The sequence below is a fragment of the Ursus maritimus genome, unplaced genomic scaffold, assembly GCF_017311325.1.
Source record: "Ursus maritimus isolate PB19 unplaced genomic scaffold, ASM1731132v1 scaffold_25, whole genome shotgun sequence".
In the NCBI taxonomy this organism is placed as follows: Eukaryota; Metazoa; Chordata; class Mammalia; order Carnivora; family Ursidae; genus Ursus; species Ursus maritimus.
The window spans coordinates 33995439-34010326 of NW_024425008.1; the positions used below are offsets into that span (position 1 = coordinate 33995439).

The 14888-nt window shown below is 51.3% G+C and overlaps 1 protein-coding gene across 1 annotated transcript in view; it reads left to right on the top strand.

The window, feature by feature from the left end:
• The window catches only part of SPTB (spectrin beta, erythrocytic), a 65424-nt gene that overhangs the window by 12763 nt on the left and 37773 nt on the right, over nt 1–14888 (top strand). The window contains exons 2-13 of the mRNA XM_040641794.1: nt 3252–3403; nt 4607–4780; nt 5746–5837; nt 6238–6318; nt 6618–6733; nt 7179–7291; nt 8085–8272; nt 9909–10026; nt 10641–10799; nt 11537–11839; nt 12577–12727; nt 13663–14533. Coding sequence (XP_040497728.1) covers nt 3252–3403; nt 4607–4780; nt 5746–5837; nt 6238–6318; nt 6618–6733; nt 7179–7291; nt 8085–8272; nt 9909–10026; nt 10641–10799; nt 11537–11839; nt 12577–12727; nt 13663–14533 — 2518 coding nt within the window. The remainder of the gene's footprint in view (nt 1–3251; nt 3404–4606; nt 4781–5745; nt 5838–6237; nt 6319–6617; nt 6734–7178; nt 7292–8084; nt 8273–9908; nt 10027–10640; nt 10800–11536; nt 11840–12576; nt 12728–13662; nt 14534–14888) is intronic.

Sequence of the window (14888 nt, forward strand, 5' to 3'; positions counted from 1 at the left end):
GGATGTTTATGGCTAGCTTTCTGCATGCCAGGCACTGTTCTAAACACTTTCCATGTATAAACTCACTTATAAGCAGATAAATGTTTGAATTTTGGTATTGTGGGTTTATTTGACCTCAAACCAAAGCTTTGAAAAGGAGTGTAAAAGAAAGATCACCCAGTCACAATATCCAGACACTTGTTCTAGCTGGCTGGTGAGAGAAGAAGGTGAGTTTTCTAGGAGAAGCCCTGACATGTAGGGGAGGACTGAGGATGGCCAAAGCCTGGGAAGGAAGGAAAGAGGAAGAGGAAGAGGCAGGAATGGAGATGCCCTAAGCTTGAGGGCAGCAGAAGCACCAGGGTTTTCTGAAGCTCTGGTTTTGAGTCAGTCCATGCTCCCTTTCCTGCACTGGCAGGGTTAGAGGTCTGGAAATAGGGTCTGGACCCCTAGCTGGACCTTGCTGAGGCCTCCATTCCACTGATGGTCCCTGCAAAATGGCCCAGGTCCCCTAGGGATAGTAGGCCCACTGCATGGCCACTGCCCCAGCCTGTCCACACCACCCAGTTTCCCAGCCCAACTGGCCCTGGGCCACCCGCCTCTCCTGCATTTGGAAGGTTCCTGATGAACGCCTGGGCCATGCTAGGAGTGAATGTGCTGAGCAGGCGGTGTGAAACAGCCAGAGCAAACAGCTAATGGAAATTAATCCCCACCACTGGGCCTTTTCCCTCCTCAGGATCATCATTAGCTTCTCGGAATCTTTCCTGTGTCTCAACACTGCAAAATATTTCAGGGTGCTGGGGATTCTGGGCAATTTCACCCTAGCCTTCAAGTAAAAGGCAGCCAGGAAGCTGCCTTCCTGAGCTCTTAACCCTGCGGCTCCAACATTTTGGGGTCCAAGAGGCTTCATTTGTATGTTGAAAACTGGGGAGATCTAAGGGTAAGTTAGGACACATCTGAACCAGCGTATGTGCCAGCCCAGCATCCAAGAATTAAATCCCATGCCCCCAGCTAAAAGCACTTCCTTACCCTTTGTCAAGCATAAATAAATGGGTTTCAGCACCCATGTAATGAAATTTTTAGTTTCTTAAAAACAGGAAAAGGAGAAAGGAAGAAAGCACTCTAGGTTTTGGATACGCTGATCTCTAAAGGGGCTCAAACTTTCAGCACCTTGGTCAAAGCTCCACCATCAGTCAGAAGGGCTTGCCCCTTCTTTAAACAGGTCTACTTTCTAGGGAAGGCTCCATGCTGTTGCGGCTGGTTCTGTTGAGTCCAAACACACCCCAGAATAAACGCCGTTGCCTCCTTCCCGGTACATCATTGAAACTTCGGTTACATCTTACCGAGCAGTCCTTGAAATCAGGGAAGTGGCTTAATTTGCTGCCAACAAGAGTAAGGGGAGTTTTTACCCTGAAACTTTGCCCAGAGGCCCAGTGTGAATGGATTGCCATTTTAATTTTATATTCGAGACTTACAGAGCCAGTAGTAGTATTTTTCCTCTTTGTGGAAGTCTTATTTAAGTGGCTGCCATTGAATTCTTTAGATGAGAGACCAGCACTCGTCTTCTTTATAATAGAGTAGGCCTGCCTCAAGTCCCCCCCCCCCCCCCCCCCCGAGCCTGGCACCTCGCAGCTGTACGGTAAACATTGGCTGAATGAATAAGTGAATAAAATGTCTGAGTTCCTAACCCTAAAATAGCAGAGCAAGAGGAAGGACTCTGATGCTGTGAGCCTCAGGAACCACCAAAATTATACCCTGGAGGTCACACTGGCTGGGCTTCTCTTTTTGTTGTTGTTAAATCAGATATTTAATAATTTAAAAAGCCAACCCTGCCACGGTTTGGGCTCAGCCGAACGGACATGTAATCTGCTCCCAGGGCGCTAACTCCCCTCCTGGCTGCTCTGAGGCTGCACTCGCTGTGCCCGACACCTACACACCCTCCCCAGGGATCCTCCATGGCCCTAGGCTCAGTCCCACTGCCAGGTCAGCTCCTGCACCAAAGTGCCTGCAGCCTCTTGCCACAAACTGTTCACTGAAGCCAACAGAACAAGCGTTCGCCCCTCCTCCCCTCCTCTCCCTTTGTGTCTCTTTTCTGCCACTCTCCTCTCTCTCTTAACCTTCCACCCCTCCCCCACTTTCTGCCATCCCAGCTTCTGCCCTCTCTCCAGCATCTTGTTCAGCCCTCCCAGCCCTACCTGGGCAGGTGACCAGCACCTAGCTTGCAGAGATGCGAAGAGGTACCTCTCCTGAGCTGGCACAGCATGGGCGAGAAGCCTGGTTTGGCTGATGCTGATTTAGAGTGGGGATCCCATGTCAGCTTCTCAGGTCTGAAGATAGAGAACTCCTGCCTGCCATTCTGGGGGTGAGAGATCCGGCATAGTGCAATGGATAGCCTCCAGCCCATGCCTCCCTTACCCCTAATCTCATGTGGATCACACTTTCCACTTGCCTTGTTCATCATTCTTCTCTACCTACCAGGAGCTCCTTGAGGGCAGGCAGTTGGTTTTAATTTTATGTATTATCAGCCTATCCCAAGCCTGCCACCAATAGGAGCTGAATAAATGTGCAGTTGACTACAATACAGCTCTGGAGCACCTACTGTGTACCAGGCTCTGGGCCTTAGGGATATGGATGTGAACAAGACAAGACTTCACTGGCTCAAGATACCTACACTCTTGCAGGAGAGATGGGCTTTCAACTCCTATAAATGTGAAGCAGGCCCTAAATAACAAATGCATATGCAGGGGTGAGGGCACCCACAGGGACGCCTAACCTAGCCAAGGGGTCAGGAAAAGCTTTTTGGAGAAGCACTGACTCCTACAGGACACTGTCCTACAGGACAAATAGGAGTTGGGTAGAGGGGGTGGGGGAGGGGAAGGGCAAGAGAGACCATTCTAGGCAGAGGGAATGTTGGTTGGATGGGTAGATGGGTGAACCTGGCATTGAAATCCGAGCTTGCCAGTACAATGGGACAGCATTCTGCCAGGCACAGGAAACAGGTGGCTGAATTAGGGGTGAATAGCCACTGTGCATAGAAGGTGGTGATAGAAGTTATCTCTTCATTGCCCCAGTCATGACACGTGGACCCATGTTGCCCAAAGACTACACTCTGATCACAAATGTTCCTAGGAAGGCGGTGGAATAGATAGTTCAGCCTCTCCTGCCAAGGATCGGGGGACCCTGGAATTAAGGGAAAACGCTTCAGCCCTGTGTCACATTGCACATTGACACGGCCAACTTTGGGCACCTCACCCAAGTCTCTTCTCCCCACTCAGATGAGCGGGAAGTTGTTCAGAAGAAGACCTTCACGAAATGGGTGAACTCAAACCTGGCTCGCGTGCCCTGCCGCATCACTGACCTCTACAAGGACCTGCGGGACGGGCGGATGCTTATTAAGCTGCTGGAGGTCCTCTCCGGAGAGATGCTGGTAAAGCCCCTTGCCCCGAACCCCAAGGCTGGTGCTGTGCCCCCTTTTTAGAAAAGACATGGCCTGGGAGTGGTTCTAGTTCCCACAGCCTTCAAGGTTTCTCCCTGTTCTTTAGGGAGGTTTCATTACTTACTGATGTGAGATGTCCGTGTGGCTTACTGAGTTCTCTGACCTCTTCTCAGAATGTATTGCCTCTTGGCCATTCCAGCCTCTTCATGCTTCTCCCAGAAGCCATACAGAGCTCTTGATTTCTCCACTGGGGGCCTAGGCATCTGTGACTGGCCTGCAGTGGGCCCACCCTCAGCCCCCTCGCGCAGGCTAAAATGGATTCTGTTACCCGGCTGGAGAAATGACATCCTTCTTGGAACCAAGAGAGGAGTGTGGAAGATATTTTCCTGTGTGTTCTATCACTCTTCCAAGTGGAAATGTAGTATAGGCCCTCTCCATGTGACCCACCTGGCAGTAACGTTGCCTCTGAGTGAGAACCAGGTTAAGGTTCAAGTTTTGCTCAGTCACTTCTATCATAACCTTGGGTCTGTCATTCAGGACCTTCTTTTCCTTGTTTCCCCTAAATATAAAATGATACCTGTACCTGATGAGGTACGAAGATCCTCGGGCTTTGAATGAAAAGGTACCATATTCTCCCATTGCTTTTTCAACTGCCTCTTACCCTGTATTGAAAGGCCACCAGAAAGAGTTACCACTGGGAACCCTTCACATGATGTGGTTACTCCTCAGTGGTGGTCCCCTTAAGTTTTGGCTGGGGCCATTCAGAGGTGAGGAGGGAGGAGGTTTGATGGTGGGATGGCCCCCATTATCAACCACCAAACAAAAAGCCATTCTTATCACCAGTAGTTAACAGTTCTTAGACCTGTGCCTGGCACATAGTAAGTGCTCAATTAACTATTTGCTGTTTCAGTGCTTTTGAATATCATTTATTACCCCTTCAGAAGTCTTTGTTGAGACCCAGGAATAGTACTGATGCAGCCCAATTACAGAGCTCTAGGTGCTCAAGGAAAGGGGAGCATCTAAACTTTGCAGAAAGGATGGGATTGAAAAATGTCAAGGAGTGAACATGAGAGTTGAAGACTGGCCAGGAGGGTGGAGGGTAGACACGGATGACAGGAGTTGGTCTAGGCTGCAATCACCTCTGGGGTGATTGTGAGGTCCCTCCATGCCCATGAGGCCAATGCCCTCCCTCAGCCAAAGCCCACGAAGGGGAAGATGCGCATCCACTGCCTGGAGAATGTGGACAAGGCCCTACAGTTCCTCAAGGAACAGCGCGTGCACCTGGAAAACATGGGCTCCCATGACATCGTGGATGGCAACCATCGCCTGGTCCTGGGCCTCATCTGGACCATCATCCTTCGCTTCCAGGTGGGTTTCCTGGGGGAGCAGAGGGAGTGGAGGGAGCCTCCCTGGGCCAGGGAGGTGAATGAAGTGTGAGTGTTTGTGCACATTCTGGGAGGCTAGAAACCTGTCCCGTGGGGCAGTGTTTATAGGAAGAAGTAACCGTCCTCTGCATTGACTAATTGCTGAAGTTCAGGGTGAGCTGTTCAGTCAACAGTGTAGTCTGTTGAGGAAGAAGATAGAAATTAGTAGCTGGGGTGAGGTCTGGCCTGGAGATCTGCTTTTGTCCTTTTCCCCCAACGTGTGTAACTTTTTGGTTCTATAAAATCGTTTGATTCAGAAGTTGCAAAAACAATACAGAAGATTGAGATTATGTTTTTCAGTCAGAAACTTTTCTCTTCCCACCCTGAAATTCAAGGTCCATGATTTGTAAGGAAGTTTAGAAAGTGCAAAGGAAGGAAAGCAGGGCCTTCCACCTGCTGGCTGGGGGACAGAAAGAATCTAGTCCTGAGGCAGGGAGGGCAGGGAAGGAGACAGCACACAACTCACAGACTGAAGATCTCATCCGAGGGGTCTTGGGTATCCAATTTCACTCTGTGGGTGTGTACAATGAAACAATAGTGGCTGCAGAATTGGGAAGAATGTACTAATCAAAACACAATACCTTTCAATATTCATGTTGTCCCTTGCAGGGCATTGTTCCTCAGAGGAGGGTTTGGGGCATCTTGTCTATTCTCAGTATCCCATTAGTTATCAAGTTAGAGCTGTCTCTTCTGACATGAGGAGGCCATCCTTGGCCCAATAGCTGACTAAGGTGGGGAAACAGGCCACGGGGACCCAGGGCCTTACACTGTGGTGTTGCTGCAGGGCTGGCAAGGCAGATGGATGGCCAAGAAATTTTAAGAAAGAGGGAGGGAGCTTGCCAGGGAGAGAGGAAGGCACGGATGCAGATGCAAATCTCATTTCTCCCTCTCTCTTTCCTGCACCCCTAGATTCAGGACATTGTTGTGGAAACTCAGGAAGGTCGTGAGACGCGCTCTGCCAAGGATGCATTGCTGTTGTGGTGTCAGATGAAGACAGCAGGGTATGCCCTGGGAACCAGTTCACTACTCCATTCCCCCCTGCCCTCCTGCTTCCCCCAAGTACTGCCATAGCCAAGGAACACACATACCATCTCCCAGAACTATAGCAGCCTCAGCGTAGCCAATACAAAATGTATCCTGACCTGATTCTTGGAGGCCTGGGATTCAGGATTCCTTTCCAGAGTTGCCTGGGTCAGACTCTGGTGTCTGTTGGGTGTGTGAGTCTCTTGGGCCCACCTTATGGAGGAACCTCTTCATGTAGTTTAACTGCTGTCTGTCGTTGAAGGGGCTCGAGAAGGGATGGATTGGTTTCTCTCCTGTGTATTGGTCCCTCAGTTCATACACTTTTGGGGACTCCAAAATAATCTGTTTCTTAGGTCTTAATGTTTCTCTTGGATGCAGCTACCCCCAGGTCAATGTCACGAACTTTACCTCTAGCTGGAAGGATGGCCTGGCCTTTAACGCCCTGATACACAAGCACCGGTAAGGGGGAAGAGAGGGCTGAGGGCAGAACCCCTGGGCTTTCTGGATACAGGGCGTACAATGTATAGGTCCCTGTTCAAGCCTTCTCTCACCTTCAGCTTCCCTGCCTCCCTGAAATTCCAGGCAGGCCCTCTCCCCTTCCCCATGTTCTGTTGCTCACAGCTGCTCCTCCCCTGCTTCTGTCTCCTCCTTTCACTTCTGCCCAGCTGTCTGTCCAGTATCTTAGCTTCATGCCGGGGCTGCCCTGTAGGTGGGGATGCTGTGGCCACCGCCTTTTAGCAGTCTGGCCTTGTCCCCAGGCCTGACCTGATCGACTTTGATAAGCTGAAGGACTCGAACGCACGGCACAACCTAGAACATGCATTCAAGGTGGCTGAGCGTCAGCTGGGCATCATCCCGCTCCTCGACCCTGAAGGTAAGCTGCACCTGCTCCAGCCCTTCACTGCTGCAAGGGAGAGAGCATTCCTGCCGAAGGGAGCCCCAGCCTGACGAGGCACTGGGAGGAGGCTAGGCCCGGTGCCGGGCAAGCCATGGACACAGCGAGGGGCCAGTGGCTGGGCCAGCACTCTGCTCCGGGCCTGCTCTTCAGATCCAGGGTGGTTCCTGACCCTCACCTGGGCCAACAGGGTCCCATCTGTAGTCTCTGGATCCTTCTTTTTCACTCCTTTCACTCCATTTGCAGTTCTAATATGAATTTCATCCTCTCGCAAAAATCGCAAACACTCTCATTCTCACCCCTGTGGTTGTCACTTGGTGCCTAGAGTTGAATTTCGTGCTGGAGGAACAGGGAGATGAACCCTCTGAGCCTGACATTTCCACCTCCCAGTTGGGCCCTCAGCACGCACCCTTTCCCCTTACAGATGTCTTCACAGAAAACCCTGATGAGAAATCCATCATTACCTATGTGGTGGCGTTTTACCACTACTTCTCCAAGATGAAGGTGCTCGCGGTGGAGGGCAAGCGCGTCGGCAAGGTATGGAGCTGTTTCACAGAGTGCCACCTTGTTTCCCTGTTTGCCACACTGTGATGCTCCCTTCCTATCCCAAGAGCTCTGTGTCTGAGCCCCAGCTGCAGGGGGGCAGACGGATCACTCCCCACCAACTTCCCCTGAAGCCAAGCACTGCCACGTTAATGGCTCCCAAGCTTAATTCCAAAGCAAGCTGATGGGCTGTCCTGAAAAATGTCCTAGCCTACAGCTCTGAGCCCCACTTCCCCATCTCATGAACATTTCCACGGGACACAATGAGCTTTTATGTACTGGCCTATTGTGGTTCTGGGCCTCTTCACTCCGTGGAGTATCAGGAACCCATCCCACCGTACAGACCCTCCTGCCGGATTCCTTTCCCCTGCTGGCCCACAGCTCCCCAAGGGTAGAGACCATTTCTCTTTCGTCCTCGTGTGCCTGATGTTTAGCAAAGACAGTGCCTAGAAGCTCTGGATTCCTAATAATGCATTTTAAAATGAACAAGACGTTGGCCCTTCTGGTGGCTGATGTCCTGGCCCAGCAAGCTTACCAGTCTTTTCTAGGGTTAGGGGAAGGGTGGAGCTGGCCCTGAACCCTAGCAGAGCTAGCTCCCTGCTGATGTTGCCATTCCTCTTCCAGTCCACTCCTCCTGTCTTAGCAATGCCTTGGGGCTCAGGGAACAAACCCAACACGGAATGCTCCAAGGCTGGAGAGGGGGACCGCCTTCATTTTGGTCCCCATTGATGGCCTCATTGGTGTCATTGCTCTTCTGATAAGGATAAGTGATAAAGTGATTCCCTAGGTCATTGACCATGCCATTGAGACGGAGAAGATGATTGAAAAGTACAGTGGGCTGGCCTCAGACCTGCTCACCTGGATTGAGCAGACCATCGTGGTCCTAAATAGCCGCAAGTTTGCCAATTCCCTGACAGGCGTCCAGCAACAACTACAGGCCTTCAGCACCTACCGCACCGTGGAGAAGCCACCTAAGTAAGGGCCTGGGCTCTGGGAGGGTGGGCATCTGAGGCTAGGAAACTGATTGCCAAAGGTAGAGGCAGGCTCTGGGTCTTGAGAAGTATATCCGGGAGGTATAACCTAGAGGTGAGAGAGCTTCACACTTCTCATCCACTTCATCCCCACCTTGGTTTCCTGCTCCCAAGCCATCAGCCTGCAGGAAAGGGGCATTGAGGAGTAACCCTTGACACAGAGCTAGAGAAAGAGAAAGTGCTGGAAAGTTCCTCTCTCCTCTGTGCGCTGAGCTGTGCATTTGTTATCTGGTAATAACCTCTGTATTCTCAGCCCCAGAGCTCTCTGTCTGGGGTCTTGTTGATGACCAGCTACATCCCATTCCTCTCCCATCTGTCACTGCTCATCAACAGAGCATTTGGGGACCTCTCAGGACCTCCGCTTCACCCCAGTGTGTGTAGGGTCTGTGCACATGTGTGCACACGTCTGCACAGCCACACCCATGTGTGTGCATACGCATACAGACACGCCCGTAAAAACATGCACAGGTGGACACACAAACAGAGGGGGCATTCTGGCTCACCTGCCCTCAGCTTCTCCAGCTCTTCTGAGATAGATCTCTAGCTCATTGGTGGTACTCTTGGCCTTGTTCCTCCCCCTCACGTCCCACACTCTTCATTCGTGACTCCAGGGAAAGGTGAAACATGGAGTCTAGAATGTACTATAAACAAGTATCCGGTTTCTGGCCTGACACTAACCCACTTTTAAAGTCCTAAATTCAGTACAGAAAACCTCCCCTGGGCTTCTCTCAGGCCGCGCACCACAGGGGTGATATCTCTTGGCCAAGCAGATGGTGCTCTGGGCCCCAGCTCTCTTGAAATGACTGTGAGTGGTCGACTCTGTCAGGTTGGCCTCAGGATGGGGAGGGACCTGGTTGACAGCCCGTCCTCGACGACTACATGGAGGATGCAGAAGTAGGCAGACACTGGTGTACGTGCGGGAATGTAAAGTACACAGTTCCCTTGAGCGAGCCCCCGGGCTCCAGACATTCACCCTGCTGCCGGTTCTCGTCTACACCTGCTATCCTCCTGGAGCCCAGCCTTTTTTCTCCCCTCTGGTTATTACCAGAAGCAGTGGGCCGTTCAGACTTGTCCAGAGGACTGGCTCATTAGTACTCAGGTGAAAGTTTCTTTCAAGACAATATGTTTTTATGTGGCTAATGCTACTTCTAGGGTTTTATTGGCTCGCTCAGTAAAAAACCAACTAAAGAGCTAGTCAGAAGCCTTCATCATTTGCAGAATGGGGAAGACCTTTCTTTGTGTCAGTTGGTAAAACTCTTGGTATCTGCAGGAATTACTAGAATACTCCAGTTAGCCATTCCCCTCTGGAAGCAAATGATAAGCAAACACTATTTTGGCTGTTGTGTTTTTTCTGGTTTGTATTTTAAAGACTCAATCCCTAGTAGATCACAGTTGGGGAGTATGATAGACGTTTTTAAACAAGTAAGTTAATGTATATATCCTCTTTACTTTTTTTGTTTTTAAGGAAAATACATTTCACTATCCAAGCTCCAAGATGCCAGGGTTCCATGTTGACTTTAGCAAAACATTTGGCAATGGGGACCTCAACGCTAATCTCCCTACCTCCGTTTTCACAACAGGTTCCAGGAGAAGGGGAATCTGGAGGTCCTACTTTTTACCATCCAGTCCCGGATGAGAGCCAACAATCAGAAAGTGTATACCCCTCACGACGGGAAACTAGTATCTGACATCAACCGGGTACAGCAGTGTTTTCCATTATACATTTGCCGGCGGGTTGGCTTAGTTTCTGACAAGGGAATGCTTACTGGGCAGGGTTAAACCAAGCCACTTTCTGTGGTGTTATTAACTACACATGCTGGCTATTTGGGGCTACTCTCTGAAACTATTTCTATCCATTAGTTCAGCCCCCTGCTCAGATGATCAGAGTCCATTTTTGGAACCAGTTTTATGGCTTAGTCTCCATAGATTCTTGAGTTTCTCTGACCGCAGAATGAATATTAACTACTTTTAACAGAAGGGAAATGTCTTCCGATATTTCAGAGATTTAGAGGCTTATTACAACTTGGACGTTCTAACAAAATGAAAGTAGCCATTTAGTCAGTGAGAATGCACTGAACACCCGCAGAGACAAGTAACATTATATTAGGCCAAGAGTCTAAGGCAGGTTTAGGGGAGGAGGGAACTGCAAGGTCAGGAACAGTGCTCCCCAAATCTTTGGTAATCAAAAGATTTGCTGAACTTTAGGCTCTGCCTAGATTCCTGAAATCACTTAGTGTTGGGTTAAAGAGATGGAACCCCCAAACCCAGATGTTCCCCTGTGCCCCAAGAATTCTCCTCTGTCCCCCACACAGGCCTGGGAAAACCTGGAGGAGGCTGAGTATCAGCGGGAGCTGGCCCTGAGAAATGAGCTCATTCGGCAAGAGAAGCTGGAGCAGGTGGCCCGGCGTTTTGACCGCAAGGCCGCCATGAGAGAGACGTGGCTCAATGAAAACCAGCGCCTCGTGGCTCAGGTAGTGGGAGACGTGCTGGGCATGGCAGGTGGCAGAAGCTTTCCAGAGCCCCCAGCAGTCAGCTGGGCTGGAGACCCAGCTGGCCTCTCAGTGGCAGCAGGATAAGCCTTTCTACAGGCCTTCCAGCCCTGCTCCCCATGACTGGGTAGGTCTGGATTCACATTTGAGGAAGAACTCTCCATGGACCCTGGCCTCTAGGGCCACGTCCAATTTCACTAGCTGAAAATTGACCCCAGGGTTGACGCTCCAGGAGAGTACCTGTTGCTTCCCACTTAGAGTTTGGACTCAAATGTTGTCCAGGCAGGGCAAAGCCAGCGTTCTGAGACTCGGAGGGCATGTGTGCATCCTTGATAGCATGGGGGTGTGCTGTCTGTTTCCAGCTGCGGGGCTCCTAAGTGAGGAGCAGCCCCTTCCCGCCCAGAATCGGGCAGGTCCCTCCCAGGCAGGGTGGCAGGCGCCAGCAGGCCGCAAAAGAGCTCTGTGAGTGATTCACACTCAGCATACCTGCACATAGGGCACAGTGAATAAAATTATGAGCTGCTTTTAAAGGTTCTTGTAAGACAGTCTTTGGAACTTGGCTCTGATAAGATCAGCTGAAAAAGACAGCCGAACAAGCTCCTAGGGAGTGGGCTTTCCCATCAAGCAGTTGTTCTGAGGGACCCGCCATCTCTCTCTGTTCGAAGGGACTTGCCAAGGGGAGCCCAGTTAAGTTGCCCACTTTTCTCCCTGGGGGCCAGGATAACTTTGGCTATGACCTGGCAGCCGTGGAGGCCGCCAAGAAGAAGCACGAGGCCATCGAGACTGACACGGCTGCTTACGAGGAGCGGGTGAAGGCCCTGGAGGACCTGGCCCAGGAGCTGGAAAAGGAGAATTACCACGACCAGAAGCGCATCACTGCCCGCAAGGACAACGTCCTGCGCCTGTGGAGCTACCTGCAGGAGCTGCTGAGGTCCCGGCGCCAGAGACTCGAGACGACACTGGCCCTGCAGAAGCTCTTCCAGGACATGCTGCACAGCATTGACTGGATGGACGAAATCAAGGTGAGCCCTGGAGGCTGCCCATCCCCTGTGCCCCCAGGCCAACCCTAGCTCCAGCCCTGCAGTTAGCCCTGCTTCCTTAGATGCCTCCCAGCCAAGCACGATCCTGAGCCAGAAGGGAGAAACTGAGGCAGTACGGTGTCTGGCTGCATCCACCTATCGACTACTTGGTTCCCTCTGCTCCAGACAAGTCACCAGCCCAGGTCCACTGTATTTTGGGTGATCAAGACATCTTAGGTTCATGGTAGCAGAGGTGCCAACCTAGAGAACCTAGAAATAATAGACGGGAACCAGGAGCCTGGAGAATCAGGCTCTGAGTAATCAGTTTGAGTCTGGTTAGAATCCAGACTCAATCCTATGTTAGAATCCCAACGGGACAACCAAGAAGTCTGAATCTCCTCTCCCTCCACTGCAGTGGGTCTCACCAAGGATGCCCAGCAGACCGACCATGGAGCTTTCTAAAAATACACATGCCCAGGCCCCAAACCTTGAGACAGATGCAGGAGATCGAGTGTGAGGCTTGAGCTTCTGAAAATCTCTCTGTGCCTGATTCTGAAAGTCACTCCCAGTAGGAAGTCCTGCTCTCTAGCATCCGTGCTGAGCAGCAACCATTTTCCAGCTGCATCTGACTCCCCGGCCCAGATACCATGGACACTCCTTTTGGAGGGGTGTCCTTCTCCTAGCAGGTATGTGTCTTCACCTCTCCTCGTCCCCCCTACCTGCTCTGTCCTCTTTGCCAGGCTCACCTCTTGTCTGCCGAGTTCGGGAAGCACTTGCTAGAGGTCGAGGACTTGCTACAGAAGCACAGGCTGATGGAAGCTGACATCGCCATCCAAGGGGACAAAGTGAAGGCCATCACCGCAGCCACCCTGCAGTTCACTGAGGAGAAAGGTGAGGCCGCAGGCGTCTCTCCATCCTCTGGCTCAGCATTCTAGCACCCCAGCTTGGAAAAGTCTCCTAGCTTTAGAATTCTGCTTCTTCCATCAGCTAATGGTACAAGAAAGAAGCTTGAAGGATAGCGAATTCTCCAGCGAGCAGGCAGCTGCTTGGGTAATCTATAATCAGAAGGTGTTTATAAGCACCAACAAGGCATCATCTGCCTTTCATTCACTCTGCTAGTTCAGGATATGACAGATAATTTAGGTTTCTAGCTTTGGGTCTTTTTTTTTTTTAATAAAGTTTTATTTATTTAAGTAATCTTTACACCCAATGTGGGGCTCAAACTCATGACCTGGAGATCAAGAGTCCCACACTCCTCCAGTTGAGCCAGCCAGGCGCCCCTCTAGCTTTGGGTCTTAAATAAAAGATCCTGTTGCCTCCTTGAAGAGTCATCTTGAAATTTGTGTCTGGGCCTTTTTATTTTATATTTATTTTATTCTATTTTTAAGATTATTTATTTGAGAGAGAGAGAGGAGGGACAGATGGAAAGGGAAAGAGTTTTAAGCAGATTTTGTGCAGAGCTCATAGCCTGACATGGGGCTCAATCTCACAACCCTGAGATCATGATCTGAGCCGAAACCAAGAGTCAGATGCTAAACTGACTGACCCACCCAGGCACCCCTGTTTCTGGGTCTTTTAAAAAAATAATTTCTTGTTGTGTATTTCTACTGAGAGCTGACCCAACTTATTCGTGAAGTGTTCGTGGTAACTGATTATAAAGAACCTGGCCTGCCCTCTGAGCAGCTGTGTTCCCCTGTATGCAATCCCAAAGCCCCAGTGAGATGGCAGGTCCTAGGTCGCATGGTTCTGGCCTGGCAACTGACCTGAAGCTTACCCACAAGCAAAGCCCTTACCTCTTTTGTCTTCCCTTCTCTCATTCCTCCCAGGATACCAGCCTTGTGACCCCCAGGTTATCCGGGACCGTGTCAGCCACCTGGAGCAGTGCTTTGAGGAGCTGAGCAACATGGCAGCTGGGAGGAAGGTCCAGCTGGAGCAGTCTAAGCGGCTCTGGAAGTTCTTCTGGGAGATGGATGAGGCCGAGAGCTGGATCAAGGAGAAGGAGCAGATCTACTCTTCCCTGGACTATGGCAAGGACCTGACGAGTGTGCTCATCTTACAGCGCAAGCACAAGGCCTTTGAGGATGAGCTCCGAGGGCTGGACACCCACCTGGAGCAGATCTTCCAGGAGGCAGAGGGCATGGTCGCACGTAAGCAGTTTGGGCACCCACAGATTGAGGCCCGAATCAAAGAGGTGGCTGCCCAGTGGAACCAGCTGAAGGAGCTGGCTGCCTTTCGCAAGAAGAACCTCCAGGATGCTGAGAATTTCTTCCAGTTCCAGGGTGATGCTGATGACCTGAAGGCCTGGATGCAAGATGCCCACCGGCTGCTCTCAGGCGAAGACGTGGGGCAGGATGAGGGGGCCACGCGGGCCCTGGGGAAAAAGCACAAGGATTTCCTGGAGGAACTGGAGGAGAGCCGAGGGGTGATGGAGCATCTGGAACAGCAGGCCCAGGGCTTCCCCCAAGAGTTTCGGGATTCCCCAGATGTGACCAACCGGCTGCAGGCCCTCCGGGAGCTCTACCAGCAGGTGGTGGCCCAGGCAGACCTGCGTCGGCAGAGGCTACAGGACGCCCTGGACCTGTACACAGTGTTTGGGGAGACAGACGCCTGTGAGCTGTGGATGGGGGAGAAGGAGAAGTGGCTAGCCCAGATGGAGATCCCAGACACGCTGGAGGACCTGGAGGTGGCACAGCACAGGTCAGAACCTGCTTTGTCTTCCTCACTTCTCTCCACTATGGCCTGCACTGCGCTGCCGCCGAGGGTGGGAACCTCGAGATCAGCAAGGTTTTCTTTGAGAAGTGATGGGATGCCCTTTATGGTTGAGGCCATGCACCAGAGTCATGGGTTTTAATCAGGCTCTGTGGCTTTGGGTCCTTTACCCTGTGGGGCCTTCCTTAAAATAAAACAAAGGGGACCTTTCTAGTCTAGTTATTCAATTCCTTTTCAGCCACAGTGGTCTTTGTTCAAATGAATTGTAGACAGAACCCGACATAGAACACAGAGGAGAGCGGAACCGTTTAGTGAAGAGGGAGATGAGAAGTCAGAACCCCAC